Below are 16,052 nucleotides of genomic sequence, written 5' to 3' on the forward strand. Positions count from 1 at the left end.
GCTGATCAGGGCTGTCTCTCCCAGATGGGGGGGGCGAGCCTCAGGAGGTTGGCTGGCAGTGGGAGGTTGGCTTGGGAGTGCACTGACCACCAGGGGTCAGCTCCTGCATTGAGTGTCTACCCCCTGCTGGTCAGTGCATCATCATAGAGACCCGTCATAATGGTCGCTTAGGCTTTTACATATATAGATAAGGCTCCAAGTTCTTTTAATTCTATCATCTTGCTATCTTATTATCTGTTTCTTTTAATCCTTATTGTCACTGCATTAGGGTCTGCCCTAGGTTATTGCAGCAATCTTTTTTTTTTGCTTTTTTATCAAATGTATTGAGGTGACATTGGTTAATAAAATTATGTAGGTTCAGGTATACAATTCTACAATGTATCATCTGTATATTGTATTTTTTGTTCACCACCTCAAATCAAGTCTCTTTCTGTCACCACTTATCCCCCTATTCCCTCTTGGACCTCCCTGTTCCCCTCTTTCCCTTGGGTAAGCACCCTACTGTTGTATGTATCTATGGATTTTTTTTTCTTTAATTAATCCTTTTACCTTTTACACTCAGCCCACAACCCCTCTCCCCTCTGACAACTGTTAGTTTGTTCTCTGTTTATGAGTCTGTTGCTATTTTGTTAGTTTATTTTGTCCATTAGATTCCACATCTGAGTCAAATTATATGGTACTTGCAGCATTATTTACAATTGCCAAAATTTGGAAGCAGCCCAAGTGTCCATCAGTATAAATGAGTGGATAAAAAAGCTGTTGTACATTTATGTAAATGAATGCTACTCAGCCTTTAAAAGGAAGGATATCTTACCCTTTGCCACAGCCTGGATGGACCTGGAGAGCATTATGCTAAGTAAAATAAGCCACTTAGAGAAAGACAAGTACTATATTGCAGCAATCTTATAGCTTAAGTCTATCTCCCACCTGCCTTACCCCTTGTCTATCCATTGTTCACAGTACTGCTCTCATAATATATATGAAATACAAATCTGATCATATTACTTTCCTTATAAACTGTGCGTCATTCCCTATTGCCTCAAAACAAAATGTAGACTCCTTAACATGGCACAGTCTGTCTTTGGGGAAAATGAAACTTGTAAGACAGCCAGCCACTGCTTTAGGGAAAAACACTTAAAAAACATTTTTAATAAAGTACTAATGTCTTTAACCTGAAGTCAGAACTTCTGGGTAAGGGTAATGGCTTAGCAGTGGTCGGCAAACTCATTAGTCAACAGCGAGCCGCAGTTTGCTGACCACTGCCCTAGTTAATTCAGACCCCTTGGGGTCAGATGTAAGTTACCTCTGTACCCAGGAGCCCAGGTGCAGATACCAATTCTACTGCTACCTGAAATGTTGATCTAGTTAGTTTCCCATGTGTAAAATGGAAGTAATAACAATGGAATGATATATAAGGTGCTTAGCTCAGTATCTGGCACATTCTAAGTGTTCAATAAATGTTAGCAACGTTTACTATTATAAATAAAATTTGCCATTACTAAAGAATAATTCTGAAACTTTTCATCTCTGTAAAATATATAGAAAAAATGTTAGACACTACAATTAGAGTAATATTTAAAACTCTCAAGGAATTATTAACTGGTATATATCAAGATGTAAGATAGCAATACTACCAGAAAAGTGACAAAGGCTATGGAGAACCACTATACAGATAAAGAATGTCTCATAACCTAATATGGATATGAAGAGATGCTCAAACTGATTCAGTATTCAGAGAAATACAAGTTAAAGCAACAGTGAGATGTTACTTTGTACTAGTTTGGCACAAATGAGAAAGATAGATAATGCCAACTGTTAGCAGGTGGGGATTTATACAACCTCTCTAAGAATGTAGATTGTTACTACTATTGTGAAGGGCAATATTGCAATGCCTAGATTAAATATATATATATCCTCCTGGAAGTAGTAACTCAGTCCATAAGAGGACATAAGTGAGAATAGTCTTTTGCAGGGTTATTTTTGATGGTGTTGGGGTTGTTGGAGGCAATATGAATGTCTGTTTCTGGAAGAATCAGTAGTTAAAATGTGGTAGGGTTCCCCTTATGAAAGACAAGTCTGCAGTTAGAAAAATATATTCAATGTGCATACAACAGCAAAATGCCGAATGAATAAAATCAACATTGAAATAAATTAAAACTATAGGCACACAAAATAATAATACATTTGCAGGGGCATAAAAAGAAGATCCACATTAAATATTTTTAAATGTTTGCTTGTGATAAAGAAAAATGGAATATGGAATAGAGATAAATGACAGTTTTTAAAAAATAACATAGAAACACTTGCTTATTGCTGAAAATTTGAGATATGATGAAGTGTAGGGAAGCAAATAAAAAAACCGTTCTTTTGCCCGATGAACTGCTAACATGTTGGTATATTTCATAATGGATTCTTTCCTGAGAGTTCCTTGTTCTTCCATTTCACAAGGTTAAATACTTGTACATGTTTTATTTACATAACTAGGTTCAACTATACATACAATTTGTCTTTTTTCCCTAATGTTAAAAAATGCTTATTTTTCCACATAACTAAATCTATTCTGAAAATATATTAATTAATGGCTGTGTAGATTCCAACATATTCATATTCTACATATGACTATATCTTCACAAATTTAACAAATTATTTCTTGGAAATATTTATTTCTAAATTATTTTAAATAATGTTATTTATTTAAAAATTGTTATAATTTCATGACTCAATGATTATCATCTTTCCTAGTAAATCTTTTTCTTTTTAGAGCAAGAGAGAGAAACATTGATCTGCTGCCTCCTGCACATTCTCCAACTGGGAATTAAAACTGCAACCTGGGTATGTGCCCTGACTGGGAATCTAACCTGCCACCTTTTGGTGTAAGGGATGGTGCTCCAATCAACTGAGCCACACTTGCCAGGGCCCTAATAAATCTTTATGTATATTCCTAATTACTATTTTCTTTAGATAAATTCCTAGGAATATAATTTCTGGGTCAAAAAATACAACTTTAAAGCTTATTTATTAATCTAAATTAACTAGATTAAACTTCTTTAACTTCTGCAAGTTCCTAAAATAATCACCTGATAAGTGAACAGTGGATTCTGTTTATATTTGGTGTTACCCCCCTTGAATTATTTTCTCCTTGTTCAAAAAAGGAGATGAATTTTATTTAAAAGGTTGTATCACCCTGGCCAGTGAGGCTCAGTTGGTTGAAGTGTCGTCCCATATACCAAAAGGTGGCAGGGCAGGTTTGATTTCCAGTCATGGCACATACCCAGATTGTGGGTTCCATCCACTGTCGGGGTACATTCAGAAGGTAACTGATTGATGTTTCTCTCACATCGATGTTTCTCTCTGTCTGTTTGTCTCTCTCTCCTCCTCTTCATCTGTCTAAAAAAAATAAAATAAAGTTTTAAAACTTGCATCAAATTTTAAAGGTTAAGAACTGTGTCTTTAAATGTTTAAGAGTATTCCTATTTTTTTGTGATATTTTACAATGTTTTTCAAAGTTCGTACTCTCAAATAGTTCTTCAAATTTTGGTGCAGACAACCTTCCTAGTTTTTCCCTCCTCCCATTAAGCCATCAGACTTTTTAATCTCTTAAAGTTGATCATTTGATATTTACCTCCATATCTCTAAATTACATGTTTATATTAGTGCTTCATGATTCCCCTCAGCCCCCCTCCCCAACTTTAGCCATATTTATTGACTTCCAACTCTAGAATATGCAGATTTAGCTGTCTGAACTCCCTTTGCCTCATCATATATGTGCAACTCATTCTCTCCTTCCATCTTCCCATATGGTTATATTGCAATTCTAGTTGGGTCAATAGTCAGTGTTTACTGAATTATGAAAGCCCATTTACAGCTGAGTTAGGTAATAAACTAATAGTAATAATAAACCTTTCCTATACAACTTTTTATTTTTCCCCTTGAACTAATTATTGTCTTGTTTTCTTCATTTATTTAGTACTCTATGTACTTGTCACTAATTCAACACTATATTCATTGCCAGTTTTCTAGTTTCTTATCCAGATGTTCAAACATATTAAGTATTTTGTCAGTTTCCTCCTCTTGTAGAACCTTTCCAGGGCCTTCTGACTTGGTGTGATCTAGACCCGTTTCCTACTATACCTTAACAAGGCTGTCATCCTAGCATCTCACCATAGTTCTGGAGGTCCCTTTACCTTCCTTCTGTGTTGGAGCTCTTGTTTCCTGGATCCAATGTATTTATTTTCTTTGTTTATTCTTATTTTTGTAAAGCATATTTTCTAGAAAATTTTAAAGACAGGGTCCATAAGAGGTATATATTTTTGAAACACTGTGAAATTTTATAAATGTCTATATCCTTTTCTCACATTTGATTGATTCTTTAGCAGGTCATAGAATTCCATTTTTGAATATTTTCCTCTGGATCTTGATAGTATTGTTTTACTTATGACAGATTGGTAGGCTGTTGAGAAGCTCAAAGTTATTATCATTGCTGACTGTTCATATGTGACCTTAATTATTTCTCTCTCCATCTTCTCTGTGTGAGTATATAAGCTATTTCTTTGCTTCTAGAATTGTAAAGTCTTACGCACTGTGACTTGGGTGCTTACATTTTTATCCATTGTGCTTGGATAGATAGAATTTTCAGTTTGAAAATTTCAGTTCTGGGAAATTTTCTTGAATTGATTCAATGGTATTTATCACCCCTCTGTTTTTGCTTCATGTTATTCCTATTAATTAGATGTCTCTTTTTCTCTCCTACTTTTATCTAACTTATTTTTGCCTTTTCTGGGAGAATTTCTTAATTTTACCTTCAAACTCTTCAATTAAGTTTTTTCATATCATATCTTTAATTTCTAAAAGCTCAGTTTTTGTTCTCTGAATTTTTTTTATCTATAATACTCAATCCTTACTATAATGAAATCCCCTTTTTTGTTCCTGGGAGGTTTTTTGTTTTGTTTTTCAGTTTCCTTCTCCCCTGCATAATCTGTTTTTTACATTATTTTGGTCCTTAGATTCCAATTTAGAGATGTCTTTGCTAATCTTTAGTGTTCTGCTCATATTTAAGAGTAGGGCCTAATATTTTTATATTAAGCACAAAGTGTGTTGATGTGGCTTTGTGACTTGATTTTCACTATAGGGAAGTAATGTTGGTTAGGTTCCCAAAAACTTGTTCTCTAGTCTCTGGTCTTAAAGTGAAAGCATATTGCTGCTTGTTTTTGTTTTGTTTTGTTTTTGTTTGTTTTGTTTTGTTTTTTTAGTTGAGCAGGGAAAATGGGTAGAGTTCTCAGAATCTTGTGTGCATAAATTAACTGAATCCCTCTATTTTTTGTATAATGTAGTGCCTCTGCCCTCAGCTGTGTCTCATTTTTTTCAGGCCAATTCCTCTATAGAGAAGAAACCTCCAGGTTCAGTGTTCTCAAACTTTTTAATGCCGCGACCCTTTAATACAGTTCCTCATGTTGTGGTGACCCCAAACCATAAAATTATTTTCATTGCTACTTCATAACTGTAATTTTGCTACTGTTAATGAATCTTAATGTAAATATCTGTGTTTTCCGACGGCAGGCTCTACAGCAGCGGTTCTCAACCTGTAGGTGGAAGAGAGGCAGTTGCCAGTCAAGAGGGAAGGGATCTAGGGATCTCTGCTTGTTAAACAGACTGCCAGTCAACCCTTCTTATTTTGGTGCCCTTTTCATTTCCCTTCACCTCTGCAGGTATCCAGTGTCCACAGTTCCTCACCCTGTTGGTTCAGAGGAAGGAGTTATTTTGCTGTGTCAATTGAGTTGATCCTCTACATTCTCCACAGTTGGCCTAGGACTCAGTTTACCTTGTTCTGCTAAACTGGTTGATTATATCCTTTCTCGCCTCTGTTCTCCATCTTTGTGAGTTAGGCCTTTTTAAGACACACGTTCCAGTAAGCTTTTAGAAGGTAGTGAGAGTAGATACATGGATTCAGTCAACCATCCTTACCAGCAGCAGCTGCTCTTTTTTTAAATATTTTTATTAATTTTAGAGAGGAAGGGAGAGGGAGGAGAGATAGAAACATCAATGATGAGAGAGAATCATTGATTGGCTGCCTCCTGCACGCCCCCTACTGGGGATCGAGCCCACAACCCTGGGCATGTGCCCTTGACCAGAATCGAACCCAGGACCCCTCAGTCCACAGTACGATGCTCTATCCACTGAGCCAAACCAGCTAGGGCAGCAGCTGCTCTTTATTCAAGAACTTTCTTAAGATTATCTAACTAAAAGTTGTCTGCTAGATGAAGAGTGAAACCATATTACATTAAAAAATTATGAATATATAGATTTGGTTGCTTTTCCAGGATTTTTCCCATAGAATTGGGAAATCTGACTTCTAGTCTGAGTCATTGGTAAGCAGATGTGTGCTGACTACTTAAGGAATATATACCACTCTTTTGGGTGCTAGAAGCACTAAACCAGAATAAGTGCAATTGATGGTGGCAACAAAGTGAATCAATATGATGATTGAAGATATCTTAGCAAGAAGACATGCAGGGACAATGAGGGATTTGGTTTAAATGAAACTAAGAGCTGGTGTTGGTAGATTAATAAGAAACCAAGGTGGGGATTTAGAGCCCAACCATAACTAGCCTTCAGAGATGGACCAGCCTATTTGGCATAAGAAATAACAAGATATAGAAGGCTTATCAGCAATGATTCATATTATTAAAATATGTCTCAGGAAATTTAGTCTGGCAGCAGTATTTATGGATTTGGGAGAAGAAGAAGTTGGAAATGAGAAAGAGTATAAGATACTGATTTAGGAAACAGTTGTGAGGGCTTAGAGGGAGGAGTCCCTGACAAGCAGGGATGGAGAACACAACTGAAAGAAAGATTTTGACAGAAGAATGAAAAAGAAATTAGCACCAAATTTCCATAGCTGGGAAATAAAGAATCAAATATTACTCCACGCATAATGACTGGGGAGATTAGAAGCACATATTTTTGTAGAGAAGAACAGGATGAGAAAGAACATGATAAGCTTGGTTTTTAACATACTGAGTTTTAAATGGTAATATAAACCAAAGGAATATGTTTTGAAACTATGAGCTTGGAGCACAATTAAGATGTTTAGGCTACAGACTTAAGGTTTATAATTTATCATCATTTTGTAAGAGTTAGGACATAACTTTAAATTCTGCTTTTGTTCAGTTCTAAGCTACATAACCTTTGCAAATCAATGTAGTTTTCCGCTCTGGAAAAGGGAAAATAAAATTAGTAGGTATTTGGTTATTTTTTATGCTCTGCGCAGTACATTAAGCTTTTCTATGGGATAGGTCCTGTGTCATCTCTATTTCACAGATCAGCAATCTGACACGCAGATAGATTGTATGACCTCAGATTGCACAGCTAGAAAGTGACAGAGCTAGGATCTGAACCAATGACTTTCCAAAGGTGCTGCTTTTACCCAATTATGCAATGCTGCTTTCACTGTGCCTCACTACAGCGTGTGCCTTACCTGTTTTTACAGTTGTGTATTTATAAAGTGCTTACTAAGTGCTTACATATTCTATGCTAAGTGTGTTTTATGCATTATTTTTACTTACTCGTCTAACAAATCTATGAGGTTGCTATAATTTTTTATTGAATTTATTGGGGTAACATTAGTTCACAAAATCATACAGGTTTCAATTGTACAACTCAACAAAACATCATCTGCACACTGCATCGTGCACCCATCATCCCAAGCAAAGTCTCTTTCTGTCCCCATTTCCCCCCTCTCCCACTTTGCCCAGCTCCACATAGCCCCCATCCACTTTCCCTCTGGCTGTCACCACACTGTTGTCTGTGTATATGTGTTTTATATGTATAATATATAAATAAATATGTATATGTGTGGTGTGTTTTGCTTAATACCTTCACATTCTTTCATCTAGTGCCCCAACCTCCCAACCCCCCTCCCCTCTGACAGCTGTCAGTGTTCATCAGTTTATTTTGTTAATTAGGTTCCACATATAAGTGGGATCATATGGTAGTTGCTTTTCTCTGACTGACTTATTTCACTTAACATAATAATCTCTAAGTCCATTCATGCTGTGGCAAAAGGTAAGATTTTACTTTTTTCTCATGACTGATCAGTATTCCATTGTGTAAATGTACCACAGCTTTGTTATCCACTCATCTACTGATGGGCACTTCGACTGTTTCCGGATATTAGCTACTGTAAATAATGCTGCTATAAACAAAGGGATGCATATATTCTTCAGAATTCATGTTTCAGTGTTTCAGGTTGCTGGGTCAAAAGGCAGTTCTGTTTTTAATTTTTTGAGGAAAATTCATACTGTTTCCCACAGTGCCTGCACCAATATGCATTCCCAGTAACAGTGCATGAAGGTTCCCTTTTCTCCACATACTCGCCAGCACTTTTTATTTGTTGATATATTGATGTTTACATTTTATAGATGAGTAATCAATAGAGGATAAGTTACTTTTCCAAAGTCACATAGCTGGGAAGTAGCAGAACTGGAATTTATTCTTTAAATCTCTCTGATTTCAGAACCTATATGCTTATATATTATTACTGGTACAAGTCATTTTGAGGCCCGGCCAGCAAGGCTCAGTGGTTGAGTGTTGACCTATGAACCAAGAGGTCACAGTTCTATTCCCAGACAGAGCACATGCCTGGGTTGTGGGCTTGATCCCCAGTGCAAGAGGCAGCTGATCAATGATTCTCTCTCATTGATGTTTCTGTCTCTCTCTCCCTCTCCTTTCCTGTCTGAAATCAATAAAAATATATATGTATTTTTTTAAAAGTCATTTTGAGGATAATTTACTTAACTTTAATGTATAAAGCAAATAGTCTTTAATTAGTAATGATAGTGTTAGTATTAGCAGCAGCAAAGTAGTGTAAAGGTGATGCTTGAAGCCATGGAATGCACAAACCATCTGAGGGACTGAAGTAAGAGAGAAGAACATCTTATAGAGAGAATTATGAGGGTTATTTATAATTTAGGAGCAGAAGAAGGGAAAGGAGTCAGAGAAGCATAACAATAGCTTAGAAAATTTGGTATCATATAAGCCTGAGGAGAGTAATCACAGAGATTAGAGACATCCGTGGTATCACATGCCACTTAAAATTTGTAAAGGGGTAAGGTCATCGGACTCTCCCAGCAAACTGCTTCTCATGCAGAGACACCAGTAAGCAGAGCCACCATCCATCCAGTTTCCCAGTGCAGAAAGCTGGGAATTGTCCTTATTTATTTTTAGCTTTTTTCACTCCTCTATTCAATTAATCATTCTTTAGATCTCCTAAAAGTCTTTCAAAATACCTGCCCTCTCCTCTCCATCCTCACTGTTACTTCCCAGGGTCAGGAAATCTTACCCTCCTGCCATGATTCCTCCAGCAGCTTCTCATTTCTCTCTGCTTCTTGACTTACTCCCTGCCAGTCCATCTCCATTGTGCAAACAGAATCTTTCTCAAGACAACAACAATCAGGTCAGTTTTCTGCTGAAAACCTATCATGGCTTCTCATTGACCTTAGGATAATGATTCAGCATGGCTTGTGAAGCCCCATAAGATCAGTCCTCTTTCTAGCTTTTCACCCTTATCTCACTATTACTCTTCTAGTTATGCGCCAGCTTTGCCAAACTTATTTCAATTTTTAGTAATCATCATGTGCTCTGGGCCTTAACACACACTGTTCCTTCTGGAAACGTTTTCCTTCTCTCCTGTCTTCTCTCTTTTTCCCTCTCTCCCTCCCTCACTCCCTCTAATATTTCCCGGTTCCTTATCCTTCAGCTTAAGTTTTACTTACTTTGAAAAGCCCTTTGAGTTCCTTCTAGTTAGGTCTCCTGCTGTACACTCCACAGCACTCATGTATCCATCAAAGCTACCACTACCCTCTATTGTAATTGCTTGTTTAACATTCTTTCTATACCTCCAGACAGTAAGCTGTTATATGTATAATTTATGTCTGTTCCCGTTGTTATCCCCAGCACTTAAAACAATGACAAACCTACAGGTATTCAATAAGTGCCTCTTAAATAAGTGCTATGGATGAATATATGCAGCATGAAATTATTTTGTAAAGCATATTATTTGTAAAATGAAATTGTAGTGGATTTTATGAACCTCATAGTTTTCTCTAGATGGTGGGGGGGGCGGGGACAGGATGAAGTGCAATTTCATTTGCCATTTTTTTTCTAATTTTAAAATGACTAACAGATAAATCAGTCTGGTTTAAAAGGAAAAAAATGATGTAATTAGAAATTCTCACAGGATTATTACAATCTTTTAAAGTGATAGAAAATTAGACAAGGAAAAGTATGATGCCCTTAACCTTTCAGTTCAATAATCAGTAGCACTCAAATTGAGTTATTATAGATAGGAATATTTATCTATATAAATAAGTGTGTCAGAACAAAATAGACCCATGTAAGTAATTCTCATTTATTAGGAATTTATTTTTTACATGCTCAGACTCCCAAACATTTTTACAAACTATGCAGTGACCCAAGTCATTCACATCTGCTCAGAATGTTTTTTTAAAAGCTTATCTTAACAGTGGTTACATGGAAAATTAATGTTCCTATTATCTGCTCCCATAAGAACCACCCTCCATAATTCTGCCTGCTGATTCTCTGCTTTATTGCCAATGGTGAAATCTATCTACTTTGCTCCTGTGAGTTCTTCTACAGAAGTTTCCTTTCCCTCTCTTTGCTTGCATTTGGCTTTACAGTGTCATTCACATTAATACAGATCCTTGGAAGGAACAGTAGAATTTTCGTAGATTCATGTGTCAAGTCCCTAAAGACACATAGTCAGTAGTTGAAATGTGATGGATTCAGAATGATAGCACAACCACAAGAATAACCAAATAAATAAGTGCATAAGTATGCAGGTAAAACTAAAGCTAGGCCTTGGTCCCATTGCTGGCAGTCACAAAGAACATCTGTGTTGTCACTCTTCCTTTGGGCTAGGAGAGGCAATAAGCAGGGAGAGCTCGGAAATTCAGAATGAAGGAGATGGAATCTTAGTGATGAAGCCTCTACACAAGAACAGGGATATTCTGAACCAGCTAGTGAGCATGCTCCAGCTCTGATTCCAGCCGTGGACAGCCAAGCAGATTATTTTACTGTCAGTATCAGGATCATTTGAATAATATAGCTTATATTTAATACAAATTACGGGTGTGTTTTTTCTTTGTTTACTTGTTTATGTTTTTAATTTCGGGTTTAATTAGGTGACATTGTAAGCTATCCCATCCTTTCTTGGAGATGGATCTTCCTAAAGTTTGTGTGCAGCTTGAGAACTTCATAGCTCTCAGTACTCTTGGAACTTTACTGCTACCAATAACCTTAAGCATAATAACTATGTTTGTGACTTCTTGTGTTCACAAGGAAAGGCCTTAGATTGCTTCTCTGTGTCTGTCACTAAAAATGCTCTAAACACAACATATTTTTTCCCTTCCCTATATAGGTCAAAGGGCAGGGGAAAAGCACCAGTTTGGCTGCATATATTCTCATTTACTACATAATGACGTAGTGCCTGTCTTTCTGAGCCTCCCTTTCAATCTAAAGCAAGTGTATCCCTAAAATGTATAGGATTCTTTAAATTTTCTCATTATACATAAAAATGTAGGTTGCTTTCACTTTTTGTAGGGGTTTGGGGATTATTAAAAATCCTATGCTTTATGATAACATTTTTCAAATGGCTTTAAATACATGTTTTAAGCAGAAATATAAAATAATTTTTCTGTAGCTTACAATCTATTTTGGAATTAAAGTTTATTACGTGGATATTTTTTAGGATAAAATAATATGTTAAGTGAGCATTGTTGCTATCTAATTTTAAGTTTACTGCTTCTTTTTCTTATTTTTATTTTCAGCTTTCTAAGAAATATGGAGTCCATGTTTGTGGAGAAGGTGGAGAGTATGAAACGTTCACTTTGGATTGCCCTCTATTTAAGAAGAAAATAATTGTGTAAGATATCATTTCAGCATTTTCTTCCCTTTCTTTAAATTTAAGTGATGGGAGAACTTAACATTAAGCCTGAGGCAACTTTTGTTGGGAGAAATAGAACATGTCCTTTAAGTTCACAAACACTCAATTTGTTTAATACCAGTGAAGTCGTCTGAATACCTAAATCAATACTGACAAGACGAGGCCTTCATAGAAGGCTATAAACTTTTTAGACACCGCACTTTCGTTTACTTGCTGATTATGGCCTGCAGTAAAACTGGTACCTACACACTGACACTTTTATCCTTTCATGAAGTGTGAATTGCCCGTATTATTTATCTTTCATTACAGCTACATTTGATAAACTGCCACATCAGTAGCCTGTGGGTTCCATTAACTCCATCCTCTTTCTCCTTTTTTCTGACTTTAACAACATAGAATGGTAACACTAATCATCTCTCTTCAATTATTTGGGGTTATTTTTACAAATAAACTTTGTTTTTTAAGTGGATTCGGTTTATGGTGAGTAGTGTGATTTCTTTGCCATAAATTGTTAAAATTAGTGTAACGAAAAACAGGAACTTTCTCCAGTTTGTTACATTATTACCCATACTCTAATTTATGTCGTTCTTCTCATGTGCTGAGAGAGCACTTTATCTGCTTCTCCTAAGCGCCTCTGCTTCTTGGAAAAGATTGTCAGAATTATGCTTGATTTCAGAAACTTCATCTGATGAAAGATTAGAATTCTGTATAGAATGGACAGCTTCAATATATTCAGCAGTAAGAGGTGACTTCTTTGTACATAGTAATAATGAGGGAAGGAGTGATCTAAGAAAATCATGACAACTTTAGATGAAGTTTCTAAAAAATACACTTACCTTGTGAAACATGGCCAAGACACTTTTATTACTGTATGCAATAGTCACTTACTATTGCTGCTTTCATGTTCTCCTAACTTTTTTCCATTAATAATCATCAACATAATAATTTCTTTGGCAAATATTTATCAAGTACCTATTATGTCCAAAACTTTCTTCTGGGCACCATTGATGTTCAAACAGTTCCTGCCTGAAAAGGCGGGAGGAGGATACATCTATATATATAAAAGCCTAAACGACCAATAGACTGTTCAACTGGTAGCTATGATGTGTACTGACCATCAGGGGTCAGATGCTCAATGCACAGGCATGGAAACATGGAAGAGACTGATAAATTTCAGAGGGAATGGGGGAAGAAGGAGGGCAGGAAGAGATTAACCAAATATATGCATACTAGAGACCCGGTGCTCTGATTCGTGCACCGGTGGGGTCCCTTGGCCTGGCCTGCAGGGATTGGGCCGAAACCAGCTCTCTGACATCCCCTGAGGGGTCCTGGATTGGAAGAGGGCACAGGCCAGGTTGAGGGACCCCACCGGTGCACGAATCCATGCACTGTGCCTGTAGCCTGTATATATTATGATACAAGATAGTAAAGGGTACAAGTAATGAGAGTAAGTTCATAAATAGAAGATATTTCTCAGACTACTATGGTCACAAAACAATTCATGAATGAACTGTGCATTAGATGTTATTGCTATGAAATAATACTCTGGTTATTCAAGAAAAGAATTTGCATGCTAGGGTGAAATCCTATCTAATAAAAGAGTAATATGCAAATTGACCATCATGCCAACACACAAGATGGCTGCCCCCATGTGGACACAAGATGGCCTGCAGGGGAGGGCAGTTGGGAGGGGCCAGGCCTACAAGGGAAGGCAGTTGGGAGCGATCAAGCCTGCAGGGGAGGGCAGTTAGGGGTGACCAGGCTGGCAGAGGAGAGAAGTTGGGGGCAACTGGGCCTGCAGGGAAGGGCAGTTGGGGGGGGGGGCAGGCCTGCAGGTGAGGGCAGTTAGGGGTGACCAGGCCTGCAGGGGAGGGCAGTTAGGGGCAATCAGGCTGGCAGGGGAGCAGTTAGGCATTAATCAGGCTGGCAGGGGAGTGGTTAGGGGGTGATCAGGCTGGCAGGCAGAAGCAGTTAGGGCAATCAGGAAGGCAGGCAGGTGAACAGTTGGGAGCCAGCAGTCCTGGATTGTGAGAGGGATGTCCGACTGCCCGTTTAGGCCCGATTCTACCGGGATCGGGCCTAAACAGGCAGTTGGACATCCCTCGAGGGGTCCCAGATTGGAGAGGGTGCAGGCTGGGATGAGGGACACACCCCCCATGCACGAATTTTGTGCACTGGGCCTCTAGTTATAGTATAATTGGAAACTTGCAATATATTTACTTATTATTATGGTCCTAACCAAATTAGAAAAGAAAAAGAAAAAAAAATGATAGGAGAAAAAATGCCAAAGAATAGTGCTTTTCCTATTTACTTGGCAAGTTGAGGTCCTATATAGCACCCAGAAGACTTTATGGTCAACCTAGACTTATAAGCCATGTGTTTCTGTGTAACATCAACAGAAGTTACATTTGGCATAGTGCTTTAGACCTGACAGATGCGTCTTTTTCTCAGCCTCCTTTTGTAGACAAGGAAACCTGAGCCTGGCTGACACACTGACATGAGGGGACTTAGTCATGCTATTAAAGAGAGAGATGACAGGGGAGGTGTCTTAGAAACCTCTAGTGCCAGAATGAGCCATTCAGTTCACCTGAACGATCAGTTACAGAGGTGACTTCTGTGGGGGGTTTCTCTGTGGGTGTTCTTCCTGTAAGGATAACTGATAAGAGCTAACATACAGCTCTGTGCCTGAACACAAGCACAAATGCTGTCCTTTTATTCTTATTTATCAGGAAATTAGTCATCTGATTCTAATGCTTAAGCATCTCCTTTGCTTTTCTCTTCATAGGCTCTGCCTCACCTCAGTTTCATCACTTTCTTACTTGATTCCTTTTACATTTAGGGTTATTATTAATAGGTACATATTTATTGCCATTTTAATTCTGTATGGCTAGGTTTCTCTCTCTGTTTCTTCTCATTACAGCAGTCCCTTTAGCATTTCTTGTAACGCTGGCTTGGTGGTAATGTATTCCTTTAGCCTTTTTTTTGTCTGGAAAGCTCTTTATTTGACTGTCTATTTTGAATGATAGATATAGTAATCTTGGTCTTAGATCCTTGCTTTCTATTTCTTTGATTACTACATGCTATTCCCTTCTGGCCTGTAGGGTTTCTGATGAATATCTGACAAAATAGACCTCCAAGTGAAGGCCATAGCAAGAGATGAGGAAGGCCTCTTCATAATACTAAAGGGATCGATACAAGAGGATATAACTCTGGTAAACATATATGCACCCAATGCAGGAGCACCCAATACATAGAGTTTCTGATGAGAAATCAGGTGTCAGCCTTATGGGAACTCCTTGTAAATAAGTTTTCTTTTCTCTTGCTGCCTTTAAGATTCTCTTTGTCTTTAATTTTTGGCATTTTAATTATGATGTGTCTGGGTGTGGGTTTGTTTGGGTTCTTCTTGCTTGGGATTCTCTGTGCCTCCTGAACTTGTGTGACTTTTTCCTTTACCAGGTTAGGGAAGTTGTCTGCCATTATTTCTTCAAACACATTTTCTATTCCTTTCTCTCTTTCTGCCTCTTTTGGCACACCTATTATTCTAATATTGTTACATTTCACATTGTCCCACAGCTCCCTTAAACTGTCCTTTTTTTGTTTGTTTGTTTGTTTGTTTTGTTTTGTTTTTCTTTTTGGTTCTCTGATTGAGTAATATTTTCAACTCTGTCTTCTAATTGACTGATTTGATCCTCAGCTTCCCCTAATCCTCAGTGTATTACTTCCATTGTGTTCTTTATTTGTGTTATGTCATTCTTTATCTCAGACTGTTCTTTCTTCATAGTTACTATATCTTTTTTCATGCTGTTGAGCATCTTTACCATCATTACTCTGAACTCTGTTTCAGATAAATTTCTTATATCTGCTTCATTTAGCTCTTCTTCTGGTGAATTCTCTAGATCTTTCGTTTGGGGGTTGTTTCTTTGTCTCCTCATTTTGGCTGTCTGTTTGTGTTTGTGACTATGTATTAGGTAGATCCTCTACACCTCTCAATCTCTAGTGCAGGACATTGTTAAAGACTGTTTCCGATTAACATCAGGCAAACTCAAAACCACCAGAGACCACCTCTGCCTACAGACTGATAGAATTCCCCCGC

At 37.5% G+C, this 16,052-nt stretch overlaps 1 protein-coding gene across 3 annotated transcripts in view; it reads left to right on the forward strand.

Annotated features, from left to right (window-relative positions):
* Positions 1-16,052, forward strand: part of DPH6 (diphthamine biosynthesis 6) — a gene marked incomplete at its 3' end in the record, with an annotated part of 271,055 nt that overhangs the window by 135,337 nt on the left and 119,666 nt on the right. For all 3 annotated transcript variants that reach the window (XR_013959609.1, XM_080651060.1, XM_080651061.1), the window contains exon 7: positions 11,844-11,938. Coding sequence is in view for 2 of the 3 variants with exons in the window: in XM_080651060.1 (XP_080507186.1) it covers positions 11,844-11,938 (95 nt within the window). The remainder of the gene's footprint in view (positions 1-11,843; positions 11,939-16,052) is intronic.

Source organism: Plecotus auritus (genome assembly GCF_963455305.1).
Source record: "Plecotus auritus genome assembly, chromosome: 1".
NCBI lineage: Eukaryota > Metazoa > Chordata > Mammalia > Chiroptera > Vespertilionidae > Plecotus > Plecotus auritus.